Source organism: Bipolaris zeicola (assembly GCF_000523435.1).
Source record: "Bipolaris zeicola 26-R-13 unplaced genomic scaffold scaffold_448, whole genome shotgun sequence".
Taxonomy (NCBI): domain Eukaryota; kingdom Fungi; phylum Ascomycota; class Dothideomycetes; order Pleosporales; family Pleosporaceae; genus Bipolaris; species Bipolaris zeicola.
This window is the reverse complement of record NW_006912497.1, coordinates 1-9,504: the sequence shown is the minus strand read 5'-3', so window position 1 is coordinate 9,504 and position 9,504 is coordinate 1. Positions and strand designations below refer to the sequence as shown.

The 9,504-nt window shown below is 45.3% G+C and overlaps 7 protein-coding genes across 7 annotated transcripts; 3 read left to right on the top strand and 4 right to left on the bottom strand.

Annotated features, from left to right (window-relative positions):
- Nucleotides 1–528: 528 nt before the first annotated feature.
- COCCADRAFT_112359 (uncharacterized protein) lies at nucleotides 529–927 on the top strand (the record flags this gene model as incomplete). The annotated part of the gene is made up of 1 exon (XM_007720324.1): nucleotides 529–927. A coding segment is annotated over one exon (399 nt), but the record flags the coding sequence as incomplete, so codon positions are not given.
- Nucleotides 928–1,035: 108 nt separating this feature from the next.
- On the top strand, nucleotides 1,036–1,623 carry COCCADRAFT_112364 (uncharacterized protein; the record flags this gene model as incomplete). The annotated part of the gene is made up of 1 exon (XM_007720323.1): nucleotides 1,036–1,623. One exon carries the CDS (start codon nucleotides 1,036–1,038, stop codon nucleotides 1,621–1,623), a length of 588 nt encoding a protein of 195 aa, XP_007718513.1.
- A 161-nt stretch (nucleotides 1,624–1,784) lies between these two features.
- Nucleotides 1,785–5,378, bottom strand: COCCADRAFT_42009 (uncharacterized protein; the record flags this gene model as incomplete). The annotated part of the gene is made up of 6 exons (XM_007720322.1): nucleotides 1,785–2,188; nucleotides 2,315–2,452; nucleotides 2,654–2,794; nucleotides 2,888–3,674; nucleotides 3,945–5,285; nucleotides 5,334–5,378. The coding sequence occupies 6 exons, from the start codon at nucleotides 5,376–5,378 to the stop codon at nucleotides 1,785–1,787; spliced, it is 2,856 nt and encodes a 951-aa protein (XP_007718512.1).
- A 752-nt stretch (nucleotides 5,379–6,130) lies between these two features.
- COCCADRAFT_31268 (uncharacterized protein) lies at nucleotides 6,131–8,074 on the top strand (the record flags this gene model as incomplete). Its single annotated transcript, XM_007720321.1, has 3 exons — nucleotides 6,131–6,285; nucleotides 6,330–7,906; nucleotides 7,959–8,074. The coding sequence occupies 3 exons, from the start codon at nucleotides 6,131–6,133 to the stop codon at nucleotides 8,072–8,074; spliced, it is 1,848 nt and encodes a 615-aa protein (XP_007718511.1).
- Nucleotides 8,075–8,110: 36 nt separating this feature from the next.
- Nucleotides 8,111–8,359, bottom strand: COCCADRAFT_63496 (uncharacterized protein; the record flags this gene model as incomplete). The annotated part of the gene is made up of 1 exon (XM_007720320.2): nucleotides 8,111–8,359. A coding segment is annotated over one exon (249 nt), but the record flags the coding sequence as incomplete, so codon positions are not given.
- A 432-nt stretch (nucleotides 8,360–8,791) lies between these two features.
- Nucleotides 8,792–8,959, bottom strand: COCCADRAFT_73745 (uncharacterized protein; the record flags this gene model as incomplete). Its single annotated transcript, XM_007720319.1, has 1 exon — nucleotides 8,792–8,959. A coding segment is annotated over one exon (168 nt), but the record flags the coding sequence as incomplete, so codon positions are not given.
- A 36-nt stretch (nucleotides 8,960–8,995) lies between these two features.
- Nucleotides 8,996–9,178, bottom strand: COCCADRAFT_69645 (uncharacterized protein; the record flags this gene model as incomplete). The annotated part of the gene is made up of 1 exon (XM_007720318.1): nucleotides 8,996–9,178. A coding segment is annotated over one exon (183 nt), but the record flags the coding sequence as incomplete, so codon positions are not given.
- Between the last annotated feature and the right edge of the window lie 326 nt (nucleotides 9,179–9,504).

Below are 9,504 nucleotides of genomic sequence, written 5' to 3'. Positions count from 1 at the left end.
TAAAAAGAACTTACTTTTCTCCTTTCCCCTAAGAGAGCCCGCTGGAAAGCAGCCTAGCTGCTCTACATCTCTCCCTGTTTACCAAACTGCTCTTTAGCAAAAGGCGTCTAGGAAGCAATAGCTATTGCCTACCTAGACATTGGCCGAAGCACCACAGACACTCTTCAAACCTAAAACGAACAAATTGTAAATAAATACTAGATAGAACGGCTTCGGCCAAAGTCTTACATAGCCCTGGGCTCACTAGACTATAATGGAATAATAATAATAATAATAATATACCATGCTCTCAGTTATGCACGTGGCACTTAGCGCAAGTTTAGAGGCGGCATAGAAAGTTTAGTAATATAAGTGACTTTATAGCGGTAGGTAATAAGTACTTCATATGTGCTACATCCTAGCAAAAGACCATAAAGATCATAATAGAACGCTTCTTACAATCAATCACTCTTCTTTTAGTCTTTTTTTCTAAAGATGGGACACGCTAGCTCTAAACCGCTTTCCAAAAAAGATGACCGTACTGGCCATATGCCACTCCGCATCCAGTTTCCAGTGACAGGTCAGGAGAAGACCAAGGAATCTATAAGGAAATTGATAAATGATGGGCAATTCCAGGCTGAAGTGGTGGAAAGATCCTTTCGAGTTTTCTTGCATGAAGATCTTCCCGATCACTGGAAATTACAATTCGATCTCTTAGTTGTGTTGAAGTTCGTCTTCGACCGCATCAAACCAAGAGGTGTCACTGTGATCTTTCCAAATAGGCCACTACGTTACCCGGCTGGAGATACCGAAGCTCTTCTCAAACTAGCGAGGATTGAGACTCTCCATCAAGGGGTCCAACTGTGGACTGAGTATCTAGCGCAAACCGGCAGCTTGTATCTTGAGAATTCCAACTGGCAGAGTGCTTTCCAGAAAACGCGCGAAGGCTATCGCTTCAATCTAACACAGACTGAAGACAAGATTTTCTTTCAAGACGACAACACGCACTCACAAGAGCTTCATACAGGCAAGAATAGAAGAAGCGCTACAGAAGAGATGACCAAGACCATTGAAGAAGCTTATAGCGATTACACTCTGGTGGAAGAATCGTCTCATGAGGCTTTGAAGGAAAGAATAAGCCAAAAAGCAAGAGACCTTCTTCCACGGTATATGGAACCTGTTCCCCTTGATTTTGCAGTCCATAACTACGAAAGCTTGATGAGGACATCTTACGATGCCGGCACGGGTATTGGTTTGACAAATGTTGCACTCCAGGCATTCACAGATACTAAAGAGTCCTCAAGAGGTGGACTTGGCTCTAAGATCGACATTATCATCGTAAAGGGCACTGTACCACGGACTCATGTTGGTCTTCTTCTAGAGACCAACATCGAAGTTCAAAACACTATCTACACAAACAAAAAGAGTAAGAAGTCGCAGGAGATGGATTCTCATGGCATTTGCTTTGCCATCTTACCCAACACCGGGGCTGGCAATGTCTGGCGCAGGTTGAGCTATCGCGGCAACCGCAACAGGGGTTTTTGCAACTCTATTGAACTGCCTGATAATATCTCACCGCTTGGTGTCACTGGAGAATTTGTGCGTAGAATTTTGCTTGGCTCAGTAAATTCAACTATTGAGTAGATATCCAGAGAGGCATTTGATATGGATTTTGTTTACTTTTAGAACCATCTGCTGTCTTAAGCTCCCAGACAACTACATGTTCTTTATTTCTTTCCTAAAAATAGTATCTACAGCACTTACTTACAAACAAGGGCTTAGCAACCAAGCATAGATATCTGCTTTTAATTGATTGTTCTCTTACTAATCCGCCTTTCTACCACCAAGCGCATGGAGTATTGAACTATAGCCTTGTAGAAGCGATGTAATATGGCCTCAGGATCATGGGATATTTGTAAGAGCTGCTCTTTCTTACTTTCATTCAAGTTTTCGAAAACTACCCACGTGGGTTCCCACTGTATCCAAACTTTGCCTGACTCCTCGTGGACAATGTAGCCCCAGTGGCTGGAATAAGTCTGCTGTAGATAATAGAAAAGACCTTTAGTCATTCGGGCGACTTTCCAGTAGGCTAGAAATGCTGGAAGACGGCTACGCGCGGTTGAAGAAGGGGGTAAAGCATTAGCCGCCACATATCCAAGCAAACCAGGTCGATCTTTTCGAACCTCTATAGAGAATTCATAAAGTAAATCTTAAGGCGAGGTTTGAATTGACTTCCTTTCCATCGTAGGCTCCCAGGAGATAAGTAGCTCGTCTTCGCCTCGAGCGTGGACAAGCCACCCATGATATCCATCTTAACGAAGTGCATGGTACTCACGTGTTGAAAGCCATGAACTTTCCCAAAATACAAGCATATTCAGGCGGTCGATACTGATAGCGCCTAAACAAGGCCATACGTCTTCGTTGGTTGCATTGCTCCCGGGTTCAGTCTTCATTTCTCCTTTTAGATAGTAATCTAGTAGCGAAAAAAATGCAAGAGACGGCTCTGTTGAGTAGGCAAGAAGTCGTGTTAGATTGAGGGATGAGATAGTTATATAAATCCGAAAACTAAGCATTCGTTACATTAAATAAGCGTTATTGTACTCGGAAAGACGGCACGCTACTCTGAATGCGTACGAAATCACATTCTACTACATGAAAAATTGGAGTGGTCTACCCCGAAAGCTATCTGGATCGCGCCCTTGGACATCAAGATCGTAGGTCAGGGTATTCGAGATTAGATCAACGGCAGCCTTCGGTACCGGTTCTAACAGCTCCGGCCTAGCCTGCAACACCTCGCCAAACCAAGCTGCCTCCACTAGCGTCAATTCATCTATACTGCTCAATAATATCAGTAGAGTTCTGATTACATATAGAATCGTATCTTACTCTTTCAGTTGAATAGGTTTACTGAGAGCCTTCTCCTCAAGCTCCTCAAGCTCCAATCCAAACTGAGCCATGCTCAAAGAAGGTAAATCGGACCCAAAACTTGGGAACAGAATAAGCAAAGCTGGGTCTAATGATCTCCCCCCTCGCAGAATATGGTGTAGTACTCTCCCGTCCTTGATGTATCTGTTTATATTACGTCGAATTCTCTTTTCATTCCCGCCATATTGATTTACAACTTTCTTTGAAATCTCATCTTTGACCATATCCGGAGCACGTCTCTTTCTTTGTGAAGGACTGAGATTTTCGTAAACTCGATGTATTTCTTCAGTATGTGGAGTAGGGGGCAGTATCTCAGAGATACCCTGCTTGAAGCTAGTAGTCCGTTTTCGAGCTGAGACTCGTCGCCTCTCTTGTGTACTATTGCGCTTCTCCTCCTGCAGTGCTTTCACAGCACGCAGATATGTCTCAAAATAGCAATACTTGATATATCGATTTCTAGCCACCAGAATATGACTTTGGCTTTCTTGCCTGTCCAAGTAGAGATGGATGTGGAATAGTTTCTCGAAGATGGGTTGCTCTATTGCTGAATAAGTTTGGCTTTCCTCTTTCCTAGTACAAGCCAGTTTGAGTGATTCAAGAATGTGAGGAGATCCGATCTCGTTCACACATTGCAAAATGCGTAGACAACGCCCGCGATTTATCTCGGAAGGCTTCCGGAGGAGTGATTCCCGTAACGCTTCAAGCTCGAAATTTTCTAGATTTGGTACGAAAACCTCGCTAGTTTGTAATTGTGTCTCCAAGCGGACCAGCTTCCATTGGGTATCAGTCTGTTCAAGCCCTGCGAGTTTACTAGGGATGCCACATTTTTCGAGGACATAATCGCGTTGATAGGGCGCTAACAACTCTTCTAGAATATGTAGGCGTAAGTCACGAGATGATGGGACATGCTGGAGGGGCCGGTGCTGAAAGTAGGCTTCTGCTATCCAAACCGATAGTAGTGTACTTTCCATGTGCGGCTCAATGCTTCGTGGCTGAAGAAGGTCAGTTAGTTTCAGGAGTCGAGTGGGTGACTGGCCTACATCAGTGTATTCCGTCTTCCATTCAGGGCGTATTAGCCACGGAATCCCAAGAGATGGTAGATCCCACGTTTCGCTATCAAGAATGAAGAACGTTTTGCTCGTCTCTAGCCCTACTACAAGCAGAGGCGAAGAGTCTTCACTTCGGCGTACGATTGCTACAAAATCAGTATTTGTACTTCCTTCTACCGCCTCTGAATCGAATGAACCAGAACAAAAATCAATAATGAGAATGGGACCGGGCAGTAAGGTATACAATATACCATGGAGGAGTCTTGACGTAGGGGGCCTCTCCTTCAGTAAGGGTAATAGGACCTCCTGAGCATCAACGCAATCTGCATCTTCTGCAGTTTCGTGCGGAAGCCGAAAGCCCGAGCGAAAAGCGATATCCAAATAGCCTTGAACTGTCGGATCATCGTCAAAATCTTCAATGTCACTTCGGTTGGTCGGATACTGTTCGTCAGGGTATGTGGCGGTATCTTCGACATCTCTCTGCACCTCGTCATGTATAGAGGTAGAATACAAGTCTTCAAATGCTTCATTGAAATACTGAGGTGAAGGTAGATTATTGAAAATACCCTCTCCAAACTCTTCTCCACCAAAAAGTGAATCTGAGATATCCTGATTCATTAAGCCTAGTTGTGGCTGATGAACCAAACTAGAATGTGAAAGCTCAGGAAACTGCTGATTTTCAACATCTTCTGAGTCCTCCGATGATTGGTATAGAGCAGTAGCACTAGTTTCCTGATAAACTTGGACGTTTGGGGCTTCATTGAGGTCCTGCATTGGCTGTACATCTGTACACTCATCCTGCTCGTTACTAACCAGCCTTGCTGTACAGGGCGCAGGAGAAAATTGTTCTTGCTCTATAGGGTGCCTCAGTTGCGATATTGTGTCCCCAAAATTCCTCTCAGGAAGGATTTTGTCCGCTTGGCTATCGTTGTCGACGTGTAACAAGGTTGGGTGATTTATTCGAATCTCTGCTGCAGCATTCCTCGTTTCATTTTCATCATGATTTTCTTCGCGGAGCATTGGTGACTGTATCCCATCGTTTTGACTACTAGACTCAGACTCCGTTTCAACTTCAGAGACAAACAGCGAGCCTGTTGAAGCATATTGAGGAGCGGATGCGAGGCGGCGAGAAGACCGTCGCACCCCTTGATTAGCACTCCCCACGCATGCAGGCCGTAAATGTGTTTGCATGCTCACTTGGCTAGCTCTCCTGATGGTCATTTTCTCCTGAGCGTCCTTTTTCAAGTAGTCGAGCGCATCCACCAGGGCTACAAGCTCATCGTAGTCGATTGCATCGCCGATTTGCAACCAATTGTCTGCAAAACGCTTTATCTTATTAGATATATCAGCCACGGCACATTTTTGTTAGAATTTACAAACCTTGATCAAGGCTAGGGCTGAAGATAGAGAACGGTTTGGCGCCATCATGTCAGCGAATTGAATAGGCGAATTACGCACGGGGTCAGCAGGAGGTATTCTGCAATTAAACATACTTCATCAGAAAGGCTTCCAGGCCCAGAGCAATTCCCCATCTTCCGGCGCTGCCTGTCTTCCGTCGCGCTAGTCCGGCCGGAACGGATGGGTCTACTTGTAGGCTAATAACGCCGGCTTTTTCTGTAAACTACCAATTTTGGTTTAGCGTAACAAGCAGGAGCACTTCGAAGTGTCGTGCTTGTTACGCTAGACTAGAAAGAGCTTCTCTTCGTAGCCACCATAGTTTGAGGGGCGAACATTTGTCTCTAAACGACATGCTCTGGAAAAGGACTAGCGTAACAAGCAGGAGCTCTTCGAAGTGCCGTGCTTGTTACGCTAGTCCTTTTCTAGGTTATGTTGTTCGGAGACAGCGGTTCAGACAAATTTCTGCTGCTCAAGCTATGGTAGCTACGAAGAGAAGCCCTTTCTAGTCTAGCGTAACAAGCACGACACTTTGAAGAGCTCCTGTTTGTTACGCTAGTCCTTTTCCAGGGCATGTCGTTCAGAGACAAATGTTCGCCCCTCAAACTATAGTGACCATGTAGAGCAGCCCTTTCTAGTCTAGCGTAACAAGCACGACACTTCGAAGTGCTCCTGCTTGTTACGCTAGTCCTTTTCTAGAGCAGGTCGTTAAAGAGATTAATTCGAGGAGTCTTTGCCGCTCAGAACCCATCCAGTTCATGTTTAAGCTCCCCGCTAAAGCAATGGATAATACTTTTGGAAAATCGTTCGCCAAAGCTCAGCAGCTCCAGGGTATCTCGTTGGGCTCGTTCATTGCATCCGTCTCCTTTTCTGCGATTATATTCACACTAGAAGTTCTTTTCTTTCTCATCATCCGCAAGCGATTCCCCAATTTCTAGTAAGTTCAAAGCAATTTATTAGATTTACAGCTAACGATTAAAGCATTATTGTTCCAAATCATGAAGATAATACTTTCGAAAACTGGAAAAGATACATTGCAACCAATTTTGTTCGATTTGACTACCGCCACGAGCATCTCGATAGATACTTCTTCCGCCGATACCTACGATCACTAGCTCTTATATTTATTCCAGCTTCGATGCTTATACCACCCATTCTTATTCCTTTGAACTACACCAAAGGGAAGACTTCTGTTCTTGGAGTGAGTGGCCTTGATACGTTGGGGTGGTCGAATGTTGGCCTTAATCAGGTAGATCGTTACTGGGCTCATCTCATCCTTGGCTTGCTTTTTATCGTACATGTTTGCTGGGTTATTTGGAACGAGCTTGCATTTTACGTTTCAACCCGGCAACATTCACCATACTCGGCTTTGTGCACAGTGCTCATCGAATCCATACCCGATGATTGGATGCCCGAAAAGGCACTCACATCTCACCTCGATATCTTCCCTGGCGCAGTTACTACGATTTCTTTCAATCGTGACTATAACTTACTTTCTCGGTTAGTAGAGAGACAGGAACGCTTAGCTCGATCACTGGAGATAGAGGAGATTTCCCGGATAAGAAAGACCTACAGGGCGGGCGTTCAGAAACGAAGCAAAAAATCGAACCTTACCAAAAGACCTGGACACTTAAGCCACATATCACACAACCTTTCAAACCTATTTAATTGGCTATTACGTGAAAAAGTGGATAACAGTATAGTGTATCGGGAGGAACTTCTTAAAACTAGTGAAGAGATGGCATTTCATCGGGCAGCGTTGGAGAAATTTCCGCTATTGAGATCTGCCTTTGTTACCTTCACCAATCCGCTAGCCGCCAACATGGTGTGTCAAACAGTGATCCATACCAGCTCAGGTTATATGACACCCCGCACAATGCCTTTATCCGTGGAAGATGTTGTATGGAGCAATGTTAACATTACCTGGAGAGACAGAACTATACGCACTGTCCTCTCGAACACCCTTATCATGGTGACGGCGACTGCTTGCGTTATACCAGTAGCGCTAGCAGGGCTTCTCTCCCAGATCATTTACATCACTCGGGCGGTACCTTGGCTGAGCTGGGTCAACGAACTTCCAGAATCCCTTCTGGGTCTACTCCAGGGTGTTTTGCCTCCCACATTAGTGGCCATCTTGACGAAAGGATTTGTCGTCGCATTAGAATACTTTGTTCGAAAGCAGGGAATCTCTTCTGAGAGCCACATTGACCTCAAGATTCAAGATTATTACTTTTATTTCCTCTTTATCCAAGTTACTCTCTTAGTCTCGTTGTCTGCAGGACTTACTGCTATCGCGAACGAGATTACGAATGAAGCTTCGCTGGCTGAAACACTGGCTAAGAATCTGCCAAAAGCAAGCAACTACTTCCTGTCCTATATTCTCTTGCAGGCCCTTTCAGTTAGCGCCAACTCTCTGCTGAGATTTGATCACTTGATAGGAAACTTCGTACTTGGCCCGGTCTTTGACAAATCAGTAACTCAGATGATGATACGAAGAAGGGGCCAAGACCTTCAATGGGGAACTTTTGTACCTGTATTTACAAATCTCTCCTGCATCGGTAGGTTCTGGGTTCGAAAAATGTGCCTATTAGCATACGCTGAAACAAGCAGGATTTCTCTACGCTACAGTACTAGGTCAAAAGTTTCGCAATTTAGCCGACAGCCGGCCACCACCAAAACTCAACTCCAATGCTTTGATACGCGATAACTCCACCAAAACTGCATAATAATTGAGATTTGAAAATAGATAATATTGCTGAGTACTAGTACTTTGTCTGCCAGCCTCGTGAGACTCTACAGGCTGCTAGGCGGCGCGGCATTGAGCCAATCAGCGACTCGATATACCTACGCGGTATCCTCCGCCAGCAGTCTTTTAAAGCTCTACAAAAACCATCCCATTGTTCCTGAGTTGCGCTGTAATTACTATATTGTGGGTAGAATTGGTGCATGCGTTTCTTAAGGATCCACCAGAGGTGTTCTATTGGGTTAAGATCTGGTGAGTATGCTGGCCAGTTAAGTGTTCTAATCTGGTGATCCGCAAGGAAAGTCCGGACGACTTGGGCTGTATGGATACGCGCGTTGTCTTGTATGAAGGTTTGATTCGGACGGTAGTGAGGGAGTAGACTATGACGAAGGGATTCAATGTAACTTTGGCTGGAGTAGCCACCATGTGGAGCATTTAGATCCCTTTCCATGATCACGAGTGGACTCCGGCGTCCGCGCCCACGTTCGTCGATCCATATAGCTCCCCACACCATCTGCTGTTTTATTTTACCAGTAGATACCTGCGTTATCATGCGTACTTTCCATTTTTCTGCTGGATAACGAAAACACCACTGCTGTTCTGAGTAGGAGCTCTTCTGAATAGAACACTCGTCTGAGAATTTGACTATCCTGCGACGCCAAGGAAAGTGACGGTAACGATAGGCAAACTGTAGGCGCTTGCGAGCGTGTTGCGGCGTTAGTTTTGGACGCTTTTTACAGCGGTATTTGCCTATATTACGACGGCGGAGCATACGGTAGAGCGTAGATCTACTAGGTGGCCGTGAAGTAGTGCCGTTGGGTAGTATAAGTGTCGCCGTTCTTATAAGGTCTTTATACTCAATTTTGGGCGACGAGCGTGCTTTACGCCAGATAATCTTCTTCTGATGAGTCGATAGTACACTTGGCCGTCCGGATCGAGGCAGATCACGCGTGGTTGCGGTGGTGGAGTACTTTTCTTGAAGTCGGTGGATGGTGGACGGCGCGCGCCTAAACTTGGCTGCGACTTCTGAGAGCGTTGCACCGCACTGCAACATCCCAATAGCGATATTTCGCTCGGCTAAAGTCATATTAGGACCCCTAGGCATCGTTTTTAGTACTCAGCAATGGAATTGGTGCAGTGGGTGGGTGGTGGTGGGGGTTCAAAGTGGTGGTTGGGTTGGTGGTTGGTGGGGTAGCTAGCGCGTGCTTTGCGAAACTTTTGACTAGTGGCTGTATCATCTCACCTATCATCATTCCTGTCCAGGTCCTTATTATTATTCCATTATAGTCCTGTATCAGCCGTTGGCTATGTAGGACTTTGGCCAAAGGCCGTTCTATCTGACTAGTTACAATTTGGTACGTTGTGCTGTATTGCGTGACTATGGTGCTTCGGCCTTTGTCTAGTTAAGCTAGT